Source organism: Labeo rohita, unplaced genomic scaffold (genome assembly GCF_022985175.1).
Source record: "Labeo rohita strain BAU-BD-2019 unplaced genomic scaffold, IGBB_LRoh.1.0 scaffold_221, whole genome shotgun sequence".
NCBI lineage: Eukaryota > Metazoa > Chordata > Actinopteri > Cypriniformes > Cyprinidae > Labeo > Labeo rohita.
Genome location: NW_026128451.1, coordinates 51,926 through 70,840, shown reverse-complemented (window position 1 = coordinate 70,840; position 18,915 = coordinate 51,926). Strand labels below are relative to the sequence as shown.

Sequence of the window (18,915 nt, the reverse complement as noted above, 5' to 3'; positions counted from 1 at the left end):
ATTGACTAGAACAATCAGTTATTACTATAGCCAAAAATTATGTCATGCTTCAATTTGGCATGCTTCATTGCATGATCATAAATAAAATGACTGACTCCAAGCAAAACTACTGAATTTCCTTACATAATCTGTAACCAATTTTAATTAAATCTATCTGTATAAACGATGTAAATTTTTGTAGACCTGACATCACTTTTGGTCATTACTATAGTTACTGTTACATGTATGATTTTTTTTTTTCTTTTCATTGACCATCTTTTGTCTTTTGCTGCAGAAATAACAGCAAAAAATTTAAAAATTCAAATTCAAATGATTAAAAGTATTTTAGTGAAGCTCCATGCAACATCAAGTGATTTTAAAGCTATAATATGTGATAAACTCTGTTCTGCAGGTGTGTTCGGTGATGAACTGTATTTTGTGAAAATGGGAGATTCAGTCACTCTAAACTCTGGTCTTACTGAAATAATGGATGATGACTGGATTAAGTGGAGATTTGAATATGAAAATACTTTAATAGCTGGAATCGAAGCAGCCAACAGCATGACTCTTTATGATGATGTTCTTGATGGGAGATTCAGAGACAGACTGAAGCTGGACAAACAAACTGGATCTCTGACCATCACAAACGTAAGAACGAAACAGGGTGGACGTTATAAACTGGAGAGCAAGATTGTGAGGGAGACATTCAATCTCTTTGTCACTGATGAGTTAATTGTTTCAGTTGTTGTACATTTTAATTGTAAGAACTAAATTCCTGATAAGACTGAACACGAGCATCCACAAAAACAGATGCAATAAAACACTAAAACTACGAATCTCAAGAAGAAATCATAAAACAGGAACACAGAAAGTCATTTGACTGATCTGCTCATGACTAAATCCTTCAAACTGAAGGACCATGAATGAACAGAGCATGTGGCGAATCCTCTGGGCATGTAAAAGAACGAAAACTAAGGAAAAGATAATACTATTGGTTGTTCTTTGATAGTTAATGTTGCATTTATTTTATATTTCCATTTGTATATTTCAATTGATGTTTCGTTTTGAGGAACCTTTATTTTGAAATTTACGCGCTACCTTAGGTTAGTTCCTACCAGGAAGTAAAAAAAAGTTCCTACCAGGAAGTAAAAAAAAAAAACGGAGTGTAACGTTATAGGTAGAGCAGATGGTGATTGCTGTTTATCGGAAAACAGATTAAAAACAAGGCTAAAGATTATTCTGCATGTTTAGCACCCTCCGAAGTGGCACAAGGTTAGTTTTTATGAATCGCTGTGCATTGTGTTACAACTTTTGTTTATTTATTATGATCGTAATGTCATGTATATTATTTTCTATTCTGTTTAGCTCTTACGTTGGTGTTGGCTTTGATTTAATAAAAAATCAACGAACCATCAGTTAAAGTTGCTGACCATCATTCGGGGGAGTATGCTACAGTAAGAGCTTACCTGCACCTGCTGAACGAGCTGCAAATCACGGACGGAACGACAGGAATAGCAGCCGCGGCGGCGCGATGGTCAACGGAGACCGTACGGATTAAGCTAAAATGGACGATTTAAAGGAACAAGGTGGGAGTAACGAAAGGCATGTATCTGAAGTTCAACATAAAATCGCTGAAGAGGGCGAATTAGCTTTACCACGTCGCACAGAACGTCAGTCTAAGCTTACTCCGAAAATGCAAGCATATCAAATGGAAGAAATAGATAAGAAGGAGAAACGTCTGCTCAGCTTATATGAACAGTGGAAAATTAAAATCAGGAAGGCCAGAGAAACGTTAAAGGAGGACATCTCTGATTCGGAGTTAGCCAACATGGCAGATGAGGTTGAAAATGGAATGAAAGAAATAGTGAAACTTTATCATGAAATCAGAGAGCGTGTCCCACCATCCACTGAACTCAGGCGGAAAGTTGATGCTTGCGAGGCTGTCACAAGGGACATTCTGAAAATAGTTTTAGAGCGTTTATCAATGACTGGAGAGTTCGACGAAGAGGATGCAAGGCTCCATCTTCACCAGCTGTTAACCCATGAATATGCTTACTCAGTATATGGAACTGCTTCTCGTTCACATGCCAGTCATAATTCTGAATCGAGTATAGTGGCAAAAAGAGCAGAAGTGGCAGCAGAGCTTGCTGCAAAAGAAGTACAATACAGAACAATGCAAGAGGAAATAAAGCAGAAGGAAAAAATTAGATTAATGGAAGAGCAGTATAAAAGAGAGAGGGAAATACAGTGTGCCAATTTACAACGTTTACAGGTTGAGAAAGAGATGGAAGCTGCCCGAGCTAAACTTGAAGTTTACGAGAGAGAGATCAAACAGGAGAATGTGCCTCAGATCATACAACCAAATGACAGACCGTCTACTTTAAATGATAGTTCGGCCCCCCCTACTGACCTTTCCCTTCTGGCTCATGCAATTCAAGAGAGCATTGCAGCCAACAGACTCCCAATTCCAACTCCTTCAGTTTTTAGTGGTGATCCAATTCATTACATTGAATGGAGAGCTTCATTTCAGTCTCTTATAGACAAAAAGAACATTTCCTCAGCTGATAAGCTTTATTATTTGAAGAAATACGTCAGTGGATCAGCTCAAAAATGCCTTGAAGGTACTTTCTACAGAAATGATGAGGAAGCGTATAGAGATGGATGGAACAAACTCAATCGGCGATACGGTCAGCCTTTTGTGATTCAACGAGCCTTTCGAGACAAGCTGTCAAAATGGCCAAAAATACAAGCCAAGGATGCAGAAGGGCTTAGAGCTTTTTCAGATTTCCTGAACGCCTGCTCACAAGCAATGCCTCATGTGAAAGGTCTAGAGGTCCTGAATGACTGTGAGGAAAACCAAAAGCTGATGCTTAAAGTTCCCGACTGGCTGGCCGCTAGTTGGAATCGCAAAGTCACAGTAGCTCTTATAGATGGTGAAGACTTTCCCACTTTCAAAGAATTTGCTGACTTTGTATCGGTAGAAGCAGAGATAGCATGCAATCCAGTCACCTCTCTCCATGCACTCCACTCCTCCTACTCATTTAAGGAAAGAAAAGATGCAAGGGAGTTCAAAGGAACTAAGGCTAATGTTTTTAGCATTCAAACTGCCTCAAACAACAACAGTTCACCCAGTAATGGTAAAGCAAAACCCCGGTGTATGTGGTGCAAAAGGGATGATCATCAATTGCCCAAATGCTTACACTTCAGAGAACAGTCTCTAACTGATAAACGGACATATGTAAAGGAAAACAACTTATGTTATGGGTGTCTTAAACCAGGTCACAACGCCAAAGAATGCCATCACCGTCAGATCTGTGACACATGTAAGGGAAGACACCCTACCTGTCTCCATGATGAGAACTATAAGGCAAGTATGGGACGAGAAGGCCATCTATCGTTGATAAAGAAACTATCCAATGCTCCAGAGGAATCCACGGCAGCTACAGCACTTAATGTCACTAGAGGAGACCAGTCATGCATTACCTCTATGATTGTTCCTGTGTGGGTGTCAGTGGCCACTGATCCTGATAAAGAACAGCTCATTTATGCATTATTGGACACACAAAGTGACAGCACATTCATCGATAAGGAAACAAGCTATAAGCTTCAAGTTGATACCATACCGGTGAAACTGAAACTTACCACCATGCTTGGAGAGAACATCATTGTGCAGAGTGAAAGAGTCTTGGGGCTGAGGGTAAGAGGCTACAACTCATGCGTTCACATCGATCTCCCTCCTGCATATACGAAGGACTGCATTCCAGGAAATCGTGAACATATACCCACTCATAACACAGCAAGGAGTTGGCCTCATTTGAGAGCTATAGCTGAAAAGGTGCCTCCCCTCCTCTCATGTGAAATTGGACTTTTAATTGGGTACAACTGTCCCAGAGCATTAACTCCCAGACAAGTATTAACAGGCAAGGACAGTGAGCCCTACGCCATCTGCACTGATCTGGGATGGAGTGTTGTAGGCAGTGCCGTGCCAAGCATGGACAGAGGAGATGTCGGACTGTGTCACAAAGTGATGGTAAAGGAACTTCCTCCAGTAACACCCATGGACGTGCTTGGCGCTCTGGAGTCGGATTTCAAGGATGTCAAAGATCACAAAGTAGTTTCTCAGGAAGATCTCTTGTTTTTAGACATACTCAAAGGAAGCATAAAGAAAAACGAGCAGGGACATTATGAGATGCCCTTACCTTTTAGACAGCGACCACGTTTACCAGACAATAGAAAACTCGCTGAGAAGAGGCTGGATCATCTTCGAAGGAAATTCAGCAAAGAGGAAAGGTACAAGGCGGACTACACAACATACATAAATGAAATCATCGAGAGAGGTGATGTCGAACAAGTGCTTGAAAAGGGAACCTTAGGTGAACAATGGTACATTCCCCATCACGGAATATACAACCCAAAGAAACCTGATAAGCTGCGTGTCGTATTCGATTGCTCTGCAAGGTGTGGTGGCACCAGCTTGAATGATCACCTTCTTCCAGGGCCAGTTCTGATAAACAACCTCACAGGAGTTCCTCCTACGGTTCAGACAACACCCAATAGCCTTCATTTGCGATATAGAGAAAATGTTCCATCAATTTCACATACCAGAACAGGATCGTGACTACTTACGATTTTTATGGTGGAAGGATGGAGATGTCAGCATCCAACCTCAAGACTATCGATTAAAGGTCCATCTTTTTGGGGCTGTATCTTCACCTGGTTGCGCAAACTACGCGTTGAAGTATTTAGCCAAAGAAAATGAACTTTTGCTTCCAGTCGGATCTCAGTTCGTAGCAAGAGACTTTTATGTGGATGATGGCGTCACAAGTGCTGATACTGAGGAAAAGGCCATTCGAATGGCACAAGAGGCAAGAGAGATATGCGCCAAAGGGGGTCTTCGTCTTCACAAATTTATCTCAAACAGCCAGACCGTTCTACAGAGTATACCCTCATCAGAACGAGCAACAGATACAAAGACAAAGGATTTGACTTTCTCAGACACACAAGTAGAGCGAGCGCTTGGAATCCAGTGGAGTGTGGAAGAGGATAGTTTCAGGTTCAACAACACTCTAACGAATCAGCCAGGAACACGTAGAGGCATATTAGCGACTGTTGCCTCCGTCTTCGATCCTCTTGGTTTCTTAGCACCTTACGTTCTTACTGGAAAGAAGATTTTGCAGGAGATGTGTCGTCAAGGTGTTGACTGGGATGAGCATCTGCCAGATATGCTAAAGCCACAGTGGGAGAGTTGGCAACGTGATTTTTCTAACTTAGAAAGGATACGCATAGCCAGATGTTATGTGCCAATCAATTTTGGAGAAGTCATAGAGAGAGAATTGCATCATTTCTCTGATGCAAGTACTAGCGGGTATGGACAATGCTCTTACCTGAGAGTCAAAAATCAGAAAGGCGAAACTCATTGTTCTTTAGTGATGGCAAAGGCTCGTGTCGCTCCTACAAAGTTAACTACAATTCCAAGGCTTGAATTAACGGCAGCAGTAGTCTCAGTTGCTATTAGTGACATACTCAGAGAAGAGATGAGTTTTGCTTTCACTAAAGAGTACTTTTGGACCGATTCCAAAGTGGTGTTGAGCTACATCAACAATGACTCGAGACGTTTTCATACATTTGTTGCGAACAGAGTTCAGAAGATTCGCAATAGCACCACTCCTCAGCAATGGCATTATGTGCCTACAGACAAGAATCCAGCAGACGGAGCTTCTCGAGGGAGAACAGTGAGTGAGCTGCTTGAATCTGACTGGTTCTCAGGTCCCGCTTTCCTATGGGAAAGAGAAATATGCATGTTTGAAAATGGAACGACAGATCTGACAATTGGAGATCCAGAGATCAGACAAGCTCAAACATTACAAACTTCTGTGTTACCATCATCAGAACCTCTCAGTATTGCAGACCGTCTGATCAAATTCTCATCATGGTCCAGAGCCATAAGGGCAGTGGCCCGCTTAGTACGCAGAGCTAAGCAAATTAAGTCCAACAAACTTAGCACAGTGAGTGAACAGCAAAACGCAGAACATGTCATCATAAAGGATCTGCAAAAACAAGCATATGGCAAAGAAATTGAACATTTAAAAAAAGGAAAGCAATTGACAAAGGGCAACAAACTCTATCAACTTGATGTTTTTATGGACTCAAACGGCATTGTAAAGGTGGGAGGTAGACTTCACCATTCAACTCTTTGTGACTCACTTAAACATCCGATTGTCATTCCCAAGGAACATCACGTTACAAAGCTGATAATCGCACACCACCATGAGAAAATTCAGCATCAAGGTAAAGGCCTTACAGCAAATGCAATCAGATCCAGTGGTTATTGGATTCCAAGTATGAGTAGGGCTGTATCCTCATGTATACGTCAGTGTGTTGTTTGTCGCAGACTTAGAAGATTACCAGAAGGTCAAAGAATGAGTGACTTACCCGAGGAACGCATGGAACCTTCGCCGCCATTCACTTATTGCGGGATGGACTGTTTTGGTCCTTTCGTAACAACAGAAGGAAGGAAACAATACAAACGTTATGGTTTGCTCTTCACATGCTTTTGTTCAAGGGCCATTCATTTAGAGATGTTAGAGGACATGTCCACTGATGCATTCATCAACAGCTTGAGATGTTTCATAGCCATCAGAGGTGCTGTTCGTCAAATTCAGTGTGACCAAGGTACTAATTTTATTGGTGCCAAAAACGAGTTCAAAGCAGCCCTACAAGAGTTAAACGAGGAGAGATTAAGCTCATTTCTCTCACAAAGACAGTGCGACTTTGTTATGAATGCTCCTCACTCGAGTCATGCAGGAGGGGTTTGGGAGCGTCAGATCAAGACGGTCAGAAGTGTACTCAGTTCAATCCTAGCATTAGCTCACAACAGACTCCGTGACTCTGTACTAAGGACTGTGCTATATGAAGTAATGGCCATAGTCAACAGCAGGCCGCTCACTGTAGACACTCTGTTTAGCCCGGACAGTCTAGAGCCATTGACCCCCAATCATCTCATTCAAATGAAATCCATCTCAGCACTGCCCCCACCTGGCACATTCCCGAGAGAGGATCTGTATGGAGCCAGGAGATGGCGTCAGGTTCAGTATCTGGCGGAGCAATTTTGGAGCCGTTGGAAACCAGAATACCTCCACAGTATCATGGCAAGACAGAAATGGCATTCCCCAAAAAGAAATTTACAAGTGGGTGATGTTGTGATGGACATGGATGAATCGTCACCTCGTTGCGAGTGGAAACTTGCAAAAGTTGTGGATATTGTTGAAGGAAAGGATGGACTTGTGAGGAGAGTGAAAATCTCAGTAGGAGACAAGAGACTAACCAAAGATGGTAAACGCTTAAGTAAGCTTTCCATATTAGAGCGACCTGTGCAGAAGTTAGTTCTGTTGTTGGAGGCTTAAAGACTTTAAAGGGGTATTGATGTAGTTTAAAGTTTATTTTGGAGGTCATTTTCTAATGTGAAAATTATTCGTAATACTTCAAAGAAAACTCTTAATTTTGGTGGGAGTGTAAATGACCTATATTTAATTTATTTTTGTAAGAAAGATAATACTATTGGTTGTTCTTTGATAGTTAATGTTGCATTTATTTTATATTTCCATTTGTATATTTCAATTGATGTTTCGTTTTGAGGAACCTTTATTTTGAAATTTACGCGCTACCTTAGGTTAGTTCCTACCAGGAAGTAAAAAAAAAAAACGGGAGTGTAACGTTATAGGTAGAGCAGATGGTGATTGCTGTTTATCGGAAAACAGATTAAAAACAAGGCTAAAGATTATTCTGCATGTTTAGCACCCTCCGAAGTGGCACAAGGTTAGTTTTTATGAATCGCTGTGCATTGTGTTACAACTTTTGTTTATTTATTATGATCGTAATGTCATGTATATTATTTTCTATTCTGTTTAGCTCTTATGTTGGTGTTGGCTTTGATTTAATAAAAAATCAACGAACCATCAGTTAAAGTTGCTGACCATCATTCTTTACTACTGCTGTCCATTTGTCATCTGTATTTACTTGCCTTCATCAAAAAAGTTTTCTCACTCTTCAAGGTTCAAAATGTTTTATTGGATTTATTATGTTGAGCGCCTCCTGGAGGAATATAAACTATATATTTTTAAAATTGGTTTACTAAGCATGTGGTTTACATTATTAAAATAATATTAAAAACATTATTCAAGAATGTTTACATTATTATTAGCTTAGTAATTTTCTTTTTGTTTTTCTATACACAAAACTAAACAAACTTCCACCCCAGCTTCTCTTTTAACCTGAGAAAATGCTGAATTGTAAGATTAAAATTCAAATCAAAATCAAATAAAATTTGAGAACACAGTGAAATACATAAACACAACGAGGACAACTGGAGCTCACAACACAGTCCAGAGGCGTCACAACCTTTGCTGTAGTACATATCGACACAAGAAAGTGTTGTCATTCAGCAAGCAAAATCAACATGAAGTAAAACTACCGCCAGCTAAAATAACACCACATCTTTAAGCGATAATACATGTGACTGTCTAGCTCTTTCTTTGCTGATTATTTCACACTCTGAACACTGACACTTTGACAGTTTCAGTAGGCCTCAACCTCCAGTAGATCAGTGTTGTCTCTTTCAACAGAAATAAACTGATGAATAACATTCAGCCAAATCACCTAGTGTGCGCTCAGAGGATTGTAATGCTAAAAATTAATTGAAACTGTCTGTGGTGTCACACGGTTTTAAAATCGGACAAGCTGTTAAAATGCTATGGGTCCGTTTATTTCTGTTGACAGAGGCGCCACTGATCTACTGGAAGTTGAGTCCTACTGGAACTTAAAGTGTCAACGTTCAGAATGTGAAATAACCAACAAAGAAAGTGCTGAACAGTCACATGCATTAACACTTAAAGATGTGCAGTTATTTTAGCTGACAGTAGTTTCACTGTATCTTACTACAGAGCAGCTTCACATCAGCTCATCTGTCATTTTATTACTGAACCAGTTTTGAAGAGCAGTGTTGGGCAAGTTACTCTGAAAATGCAATTAAATTACTGATTACTGTTTACTCCTTTTAAAAAGTAATCAAATTACTGTTCTGATTACTTTATTTCAAAAGTAATTAGTTACATTACTGGTTACATTACATTTTTTCTGTACATCCACGAAATTTAAGTGAATGACGCGCCAGAATCGGCCCGAGTACGCTGGCCCGAGTCCGGGTGCCGAAACTGAGCCGACACTGCTGGCATCGGGCCACAATCACGCCAGCACAGATTATACAATTAGCCGGTACTGGCCCGAGTCTGGATTCCAAATGGAAATGCATATGAGATACAGACCTATATTTATTTAATTAATAAGAACAACAACATTTACCAAAGCTTAGCTGGTTTGCTAAAGTAGCCTATATAGCCTAATTAACTGGTTCGTTACTAAAGACTTCCTCCAGTTTTTTTTTTAACAACGTTGTTTCCACAAATATCACACACACATGCACCTCCCCCTCACCCCTACCCCAAGTACGAATGACACCACATAAATACTGTATAAGAAAATTTATTTGAATTTATTATTGAAAAAGTGACATCAACAAATGCATAAAAGCACAATAAGTTTATCCTAAAAGAGGGCCAGATTAAATGTAAGAGAGACATAAAGAGGGGACACATATTGACACATAATTAGTCAGATCTCATGTGATCTCAGTGGTAAATGTTAGCATTTGCCATTTGTAGCATACCTCAGAAAGATTTTTTTGTTGTTGTTGTAGGGCCAGCTTAGCATAAAGACCAGCTAGGAATCGGGCCGGTTGCTGCTGAGTGTTGGCTCACTTGGATGTGTGCTGGCAGCAGCTCGCCAGAAGTGAGCCTGGCCCAGTAACAGTTGCCAGATTTGGCTAGGCTTTGGATCAGTGGATCTGGCCCGATTCTGGTTGAGAAATGGCACATTTAGCCGCATTCAGCCCAAATGTTGGCCACAAGTGTTAATCCCAAAAATGTCAAAATTTAAGTTTTTACTCCTTGTGTTAATATTTAGCCCCCACAATGGAGATTAAACCTGTACAGGCACACACAATTAATTAACTAGGCTCAACTGCAAAATTTTACAAAATGTTATTTAATTGTCATATTTTGTCAAAAGTTTTTATTACTATATTAAGTTATATTTCAATTCATTTTTAGTCTGACCTCAAATGGACTTTGCTTATCATTTGAAAATGTTCCCTTCATCTAAACTATATGACACTTTCTGATTGTGTATGATTGTTATACACCCCCCCAAAATAGAATGGTATCTGGCTGTAACAGAGCTACAAAATAAAGGTCTCCCCTTTACAATACTATTTTCAGGCTTGAAAATCATAATGCGGCATAATTTAAAAACTGATACCTCAACTTTTGACAAAACATAATTTCAAATGTTGATAATAGTCATTTTATTTCCAAATAAAATCCAAAAGCAAAATTTAGTGAGTAGGATGAGTGAAAAAAAAAAAAAAAAAAAAAAACTTTTTTCACAACTGTTTCACAAGTGTTGGTGTGCTGTCCTGGGGAAGGGTTCCGAGCACGGAATATGGCCCGAACCCAGAGAACTCCCCTTATCCCAAGTATAGGATGAGGACAGATTAAGAGTGAGGAGTTGGGGTGGAGGGGGGGATGCCGTGGGCCTCGGCAGGGAGCGAGTGCGGCCACCGGACTCCACCCCTTACCTGGACCCTTCCCTTCTGAACACTGCCCCTCCTTCACGGAACCCCTGCACGTCGAAGACACCAGATCCCCTATTTATCCCCTAGAATCGGGCCAGATCCACTGATCCAAAGTCTAGCCAAATCTGGCAACTCGTCCATCATTTTCGGCGGCGCTTGGCATTTTAACAGCGGCGGTGATGAGGCTTCATTCACATCAGGTGTGCCTCATCACATGCTGCCAGACCTGGCTGATTCAGTGCCCCTCCTCTCTCGCACACTCACTCGGGAGCCTCGGGAGCCTCGGGAGCCTGGTGAAGGGCGGCGATTACGGACGCCTAAGCTGTCTAAGCTCCGCCTTGCCCGCATTCTCCACCACTGTGGCGGAAGGAGCTAAAAGACAGACACAGTGGGCGTGACGTCAGGCCTCGGAGAGGCTTTTATTAAACAATATAAACAAAAGTGTCCAAAAGGGGAAATAAGGGGAAATATATATGACTTGTGATAGTTTGGATGATTAGCTAGACGAGTTGCACCTGTGACGAATTAGTTGATTATCTGATCGTGCTCCTCCTGAACTTTGTTATCAAACATCATATTAAGTTTGTGGTTGCAGAATGCACAGCATTTCGAGTGGTGAGTGGATTCTCTGATTGTCCACTGCATTCCAGAAATCAACATTGTTCAACGCTGCAAATACCCTTGATGGGCGAGTGCGGGTACGGGCGGGCAGAGACTCGTGACGTGAAGACAACAGAAGTTGATGCGTTGCTTTCTGCACCCGGTACGTTCTCAAGAAGTTTTAATGTGCGGTGCTGCCCTTTCAGGTGTTTTAAATTGGATATGGAGTTTTTCACGGTTGAAAAGGTTTTCTTTTCCTCTATCTGACAACGCACAATAACGTTCTTGCCTTTGACAGAAATAAACTCAAAATAATGATTTTATTTACAGCTACAGAATGCGTACTTTCCTCACTTCATGCTGACTTTGTTGTCAACCTCACAGGGCTTACCAGTCAAAGTAGTTCTCAGGTAAAGGATGTCGCATGTTCTAGCTAACACCCTTTTTACAATCTAGATGATAAAACACATTCTGTCGGCAATGATGTAACGCAGCAGTAACGCATGCTTGTAACTATACTCTAATTATTCATTTGGAAATTATAACGAGTTAAATTACTCTGTTTCTAAAAAAATAATCAAATTACAGTAACGCCTTTACAAAGTAATGTGTTACTGCCTAACACTGTTGAAGAGTTTGTCTTTTTATATTTGTGGACAGAAATTGTTGAAGATGTTTCACCCTCTTTTGTTATGTTTGTTTTTCTAGGATCTGATTGGTGAGTTTGAAATGTGTTTTTATGATTTCAGTTGCTTCTGTTCTGGTACCATGTTTTACATTACTGGTTAAATTAGTCAGGGAGGATCAACATTCACTGTTACAGGCCAGTACTGATGGTGGGCATTCAAATTCTGTGGATGGGCAAATGCAAACCGACATGCCAAGTGACAAAGTTAGTTATAAGCGTTGTTTATACAAGAACATCCCTGGAAACAAACAATCACTATAAAGTGCACAACAACATTTATGAAATCCACTGCAGACACAAGAAAGATTCACAGCGGGTGCATACAAGTTTAACCATATAGTCAGTAGAGCTTGGAGGGGTCTACATTTCATTGAATAAGTTCTTACTCATTGTGCATTTTCTTTTATTTGGTCTTATTTCAGTTGGGACTAGATCGCAGCTAATTCTCCAAAGCTCGCTGAACTCTTCCTCTGATCTATTTTATTTTATTTTTTTTTGCAATTTAATGGCTGTGAGTAAATCAGTGTTTTCTGCTTGAAGTAGTTTGTTTGTTAGGTCAAGAAGTTTCAGTATCGTATGTACCATTACTGCAGTGAAGCCAGAGTTTTGTTCTGTCACTTATCGCACCAGTTATGCAGCCTCAACACAAATGTCTATGCCATGAGCATGATCATTATTTATGTCTACCAACATCGAACGTAAATCTGCCAGGGACTTCAGAATAACACAAACGTTCATTAACCCTTTAGCCTTCCAGTCCCGACATCCCCTGTTTGTGAATGTTGGATTGGAGACTGCGCCTGTGTGAAATTTTCTACTGTCAAGTGATGCATCCACAACTTTAGATGGTGGTCTTTTTAACCATTTTCCATCTCTACTCAAAGCATTAATATATTGTTTTAAACAAAAGACTGTGACAAAAGCACTAGTCACATGTTAATGGGCTTAATGAAAATTGGTCTAACAAAGTAAATGCGTTTTTGAGTGGAAGGACGAACATGGTGTTTTTGTGCATGCATCTTTAAATCCAAATAATATATATATATATATATATATATATATATATATATATATATAAATATAATGTCTGTCGTGTCGCATGGTTTTAAGCTGCTCTTCAAAATGCTCCACCCATCTATTATTTTTCTTGCCCTTCGTCATCTGGTATTATTCTATCATCTCTACCCTTTATTGGTCTCTTTGTCTGGTCTGGTTGCTGATGGGATTGGGATGACAATCTGTATGGTGAGGATAATGAAGGCCTTTTATTTGTTGCTAAGATGCTTAAACAAGTTGTGTTTTAAAAGTGGCCACTTAACTGAGACTGGCCTGCTTTCGGTTATTGAAGATCTGAGACTGGCAAGAGCAGCTTCTGAATCTTCAGTACTCATCTTGCTGCTTTAGACACTCCAGTGGTTAAAGTCTTACCACTCTGGTAGGTCCTTGGAGGGGAGAGGTGTCTAAGTCATAAGAACTAGCTATTGGGGTTCCTCAGGGCTCAGTGCTTGGACCAGTTTTCTTCTCAATCTACATGTCATCACTAGGATCCATCATTCAGATACACGTTTTTTCTTACCACTGATGACACAACTCTACCTCTCATTCCAGCTAGATGATCCAACAGTACCTGCTCACATCTCAGCCTGCTGGCTGGTGGAAAGTTCACCTTCAACTCAATCTTGCAAAGAAAAAAATGAAAGTGAAAGTGACATGTGGCCTAGTATGGTGTCCTATTTAGAATGTGTGCTCTGCATCTATCCTATACAAGTGCACACACACAGTAATGTAATAAATTTCGCTTTCGCCAACCTAGGGATGCCAATTAAGGCAGTGAATTTAGCTTTTGCCAACCTAGGGAGGTGAAATACGGTAGTGATGGGTACTCATGTCACAGCTGACGTTATGATTCTTGGATCACGTGTCAATTAATGTGTGGTTATGAGTACATCACATAAGAAAGATTGGTGGGATCTCTAACTTGTAGAACCTCTTCTGTATTATCAACACAAGGAAGACACAAGTTGTAATAAAATAAATTTTATTAACAAGATAGACAAGAGTAATCAACAACTACTAAATGAATACCATGAATGAAGAAGGAATAAAGTGCATAAGATGCATAAAAAGCAAGTGATTATGTTGGGAGTTGCTATGTCAGAGCTACGTTATCTGGAAAGATAAACTGTTGCTACTCTGAAACAAATAAGGTGAATAACCTTACTATGCATCAAACAAATATGTGTAATTTGTTATCAACTGCAATCAGCTATATAATACCTAATGTAAATTAGAAAATCATATACTGATAATATACAACAATGCCAAGGTCTCTGGAAGAGGTTTGGAAGTGATATTTACGTTCGCTGTGGTTGAGTGAGCAGTCCGGTGGCGGCGACTTCTTCCACTGGTTGCACTGGTGGCAGTACAGTGGGGAAAGGAGCAGGAATCCGTTTCGACAGCCTTGAAGATGAAGCGCTGTAGGATGCTGATCTCCTGGAGCACCAAGGGTCCTAAGATCTGGAACACGCAGATGTGGCCCTGGGGTAGGTGCTGCGGTCCTTAGCTTGGAACACGCAAGCAAAAGTACCTGAAGTGAAGGTTTGCTCGCCTGAGCTTAACCTTGTTGCAAATGTCTGTGTGTCTTCTGCCTCTCTGGGCTAGAGACTCAGAACTTGGTCAATCCGCTTTGTCTCTCTAGGATGGAGACTCAGGATGCTGCATCAATTGTTGTCTCGCTGGACGAAGACTCTGAACGTAGATTATCTCTTTCCTCACAGGCTAGAGGCTCAGAACATGGTCGTATCTGTTGCTGCCTCAAAAGCTGGAGACTTGGACTTGGTATCTGTTGTTGTCTCACCTTTGCAGGCCGGAGACTCAGAACGGGGGTTGATCTGTTGCAGTCTCTTCCCTTAACGGAAGGCAGACTCAGAACTGGTGTGTTTCCTTGACCAGCCGCAGACTCAGAACAAAGGTTGTTCTGTTAGTGTCCTTTTTTTTTTTTACAAGACTCAGACTCAGAACATTGGTGTTTCTGTTAACGTCCCCTGGATGTGCCGGAGACTCAGAACAGAGGTGTTACTGCTATTGTCTCACCCTGACGGGCAGCAGACTCAGAACGTTGTTGTTCTGTTACAGTCCTTTCCTTCGCGGGTCTCAGACTCAGAACGGCGGTTTGTTCTGTTATCGTCTCATCGGATGGGAGACTCAGAACAAGGAGTGTCTTTTGGAAGGGTACCTTTATCCCTTTCCGATGAGGAGGAGATTGCAATTTGGCGCTTCTCCATTTCCATGCTGTGATTGGCTGGTTCCATCAGAGTGGGGGGGACACGTGGTGGCCCACCCTTCTGTCCTCCTGTGGAATTTATTTGCATAGTCCAAACACATGGCTAGAAAGTGTCACTAAAGTTTTACCAGTGCATTTATCACTTTCCAAACCATAACCAGAATGCATTTGGCAATGTTACGAACACATTAAGTCCAAACATGATGGGAAAAGATTGAACTGTCATGCATGCATTCATTTGTCCATTAACAGCTGAGTTTGTGTAAGATGTTGCACTACACGTTGCTGTCATAAGGAATACTTATTTCTCTGAATAAGTATAAAATGTGTGTGGTAGTGTGTATCAGTTTTAAGGTTTGAAAACATAGTTATGAATGGATTTGGATGGATCTCCATGGTCTCTTTCTTAGTTTCACCCACTGCTGCTGCATCTGGAGGTCCTAAGGAATTTTTATGGTCGGTCACAGGCCAAACCCTTAGGAACAGTCTCAAGGTGGGTGAAGGGCACAAACTGCATTTTGACCAATAGGAAGTTCTGTCCTTCCTGGGCTTTGCACCAAAGGTGGTCTTCTGTGCTCTAAGAGATGTCTGGCTGTTGTCCTGGCATCTTTATCTGATGGCATTGGACAGTTTGTTTATGTTAGTTCACCAAGATCCAATCAAAATGTAGCAAACCTATGTCCAGTATTGTGGTCAGGGAGGGCTCCTGCCATAAACTGGGCCCTGGAATGTGCTGTCCACTACAAGTTTTCAAAAGCAAATAAATATAATTCAAGGAAAATTGATGTTAGTTATGACTGTGCTCTACGTTTAATCTCTCTACATTTATTTCTTCCTCTTCTGAAATGCTGTCATAGATGATGTTACATTAAATATATGCATATTGAGTAATATTTAAAAGATACTAAATGAGAAAGAAACCACTGGTAACTTGCGAAAAACTACCCAAAAGGCATTGGTCCTATAGCAAAACATTTTTTTTTTTTTAAATACCTAGATTAATGATTTTGAGTGTTCCCTGGGTACCAGCTACTCTCTGTAAAGTTTTATTATGTGTTACACATGCACATAAGATCATGCATTTATTTAAAGGTCTATCATTTAAACAGAAGAATCTTCTGTTTGTTCTTCAGGTGTTTCTGGTGATTCAGATGGAGTGAAGTCAGTGTCAGTGAACGAGGGAGATTCAATCACTCTAAACTCTGGTCTTACTGAAATGCAGACTGATGATGAAATAATCTGGATGTTTGGACCAAACAACTTGCTCATAACAAGACTCAGTAGAGCGTCTGGTAAGATCTTTATATATGATGCTTTTGATGGAAGATTCAGAGACAGACTGAAGATGGATCATCAGACTGGTTCTCTGACCATCATAAACACCACAATCACAGACTCTGGACTTTATCAAACAATAATCAGTGGAATTAGTGAGACCATATACAGATTCCATGTTACTGTCTATGGTGAGTCACAGTTACAGTTTATGCTGCCAGTGCCATACTTATAATTTACTTTAGGTGTATTTACACAAATAATTATTTAATTAAAATGTATAAAACAATTTAAGATCATATGCACAGTTATTTATGTACTTTTTCTTATGTTTTTAAATAGTCTTTTTATTTTGTCATTTTGTATGTGTCACGAATCTGGTCGGTGTCCCGCAGTCCGCTCACCACCAGATGTCACTCTCACCCTATCACACACTGACTGTTGCATTACACCCCAGACTACATTATCCATCAGCCACTGCTCCCATCACCTGCGCCCAATCAAGAGACAGTATAAAAGCCCCGGTCTTCCTGTTACAGGTTGCCGAGTATTGAATTGTTCTAGCATTCTTACAAAGCATTTCTCCGTGTTAACCTGTGTCTAGTTTCCTTGTTTTGCCTTGTTTCGTTCAGTCTGTCCCGTTGTCTACCTATTGTTACTCTAGCCTGTCTGACTATTCTCCTGCTTCGCCTCTTGGATAACGTACGCCGCTCATCGACCCTCGCCTGCTTATGGACTATTCTTCGTCTCGCTGTCTAAACACCTGTTTGCCATTGTTTGACCCTGCCTGTCTTTCGACCATGTCTTCGCCTCGTTGTATTAATAAAAGTCTGCAAATGGATCCGCCCGCCTCCCGTCTCTCCGTTACAGAATACTCGGCCAACAAGGATCCAGCAACTCGGAATACAGCAGCTCAGATCATGCGTCTTAAACAAGGTGAGTGGTCCATTGAGGAGTACATTTTGGACTTTGTTATATTGGCTAATCAGACTTCTGTGGACGATCTGTGCCTGATGATATTCTTCCATGGAGGGCTTTCTGAACCCTACCGCTCCTCAATGCCACTTTATCAACCCCATTGGACACAAGATGGCGGCGACGGCGGAGCCCGTTCACAAGATGGCGGCGAGAATGGAGCTTCGTCACGTCACAGCTGCTATACCAGAACCGCACAAAGTCACAGCTGCTTTTCCTGAGTCAAGTCAAGTTGCAACTGTGTTTCCAGAGTCAAGTCAAGTTTCCAAGTCAAGTCAAGTTGCAGCTGTGTTTCCTGAGTCAAGTCGAGTTTCTAAGTCAAGTCAAGTTGCAGCTGTGTTTCCTGAGTCAAGTCGAGTTTCTAAGTCAAGTCAAGTTGCAGCTGTGTTTCCTGTGTCAAGTCAAGTCGCAGCTGTGTTTCCTGTGTCAAGTCAAGTCGCAGCTGTGTTTCCTGTGTCAAGTCAAGTCAGAGCGGTCGCCCCTGTCTCAAGTCAAGTTACTGAGCCAAGCACTGACAAGATGGCTGCCACGCCTCCCGCCACTGCACAAGATGGCTGCCACGTCAGAGCCACTGCACAAGATGGCTGCCACGCCAGAGCCACTGCACAAGAGGGCTGCCATGCCAGAGCCACTGCACAAGATGGCTGCCACGTCAGAGCCACTGCACAAGAGGGCTGCCACGCCAGAGCCACTGCACAAGATGGCCGCCATTCCAGAACTCCCGGCCAGCACTCGGACGCCGCCTGTGGTCATGATGGCCCGCGTGCTGGATTCACCCCTAATGGCTGTATGGGCAGCTAAAATTATTATTATTTGGTCATTTTTATATGACTCTCTCCTCTCTGACAGTGTAAACTTGTTAAATCTATTGAACTAATCTTTTGAGCTGGTCTTTTGTTGTAAATCAGACTGACACTCTAATGACTGTCTCTTTTTAGCTGCTGCTACAACAACAGCTTTATCACTGATTTGCTAAGTTTGATCATTGTTTCTGAATGATGTTCAGGTCCAATGCATTATCGATTCTCATGATGAACTTGCAGGAAATTTCTTTTAACTAATTGTCATTTATCAGGATTGTTTTTCTCCTTTGACTCTTTGTGTTTGTCTGACAGGAATCTAAGATGATGGCGGGGAAATAAACGTGTTTCAGCTCAGAACAATGATCAAACAAAGATCTGTGATTCTGTTTCCTTAAAAATGATGTTCTGTCCATAACAACTGCATCTGCATTCACAAAAGCGTCTGCTAAATGAATAAATGTAAATGTAAATGTAAATGAAAACATTATGAATAATTTTGGAGTGTGAATGGACACTGCAGTATTTTCCCATTTCTTTGTACAGAATCTTTACAGAAATGTGGTTTGATCTGTCAATGGATAAATAGTTTCTGCTGAATGTTTGTGGCTGCTGTGTGTTAGTTGGT

General features: G+C 41.0%; 1 protein-coding gene across 1 annotated transcript; it reads left to right on the top strand.

Annotated features, from left to right (window-relative positions):
- Positions 1-6,203: 6,203 nt before the first annotated feature.
- LOC127159491 (uncharacterized) lies at positions 6,204-7,954 on the top strand. Its single transcript, XM_051102301.1, has 2 exons — positions 6,204-7,794; positions 7,888-7,954. The coding sequence occupies exon 1, from the start codon at positions 6,321-6,323 to the stop codon at positions 7,380-7,382; it is 1,062 nt and encodes a 353-aa protein (XP_050958258.1). The 5' UTR covers positions 6,204-6,320; the 3' UTR covers positions 7,383-7,794; positions 7,888-7,954.
- The last annotated feature ends 10,961 nt before the right edge of the window (positions 7,955-18,915 follow it).

Excerpts from the sequence above, each read along its gene's own strand:
- LOC127159491 (XM_051102301.1), top strand. The coding sequence starts at position 6,321 with ATGAGTAGGGCTGTATCCTCATGTATACGTCAGTGTGTTGTTTGTCGC.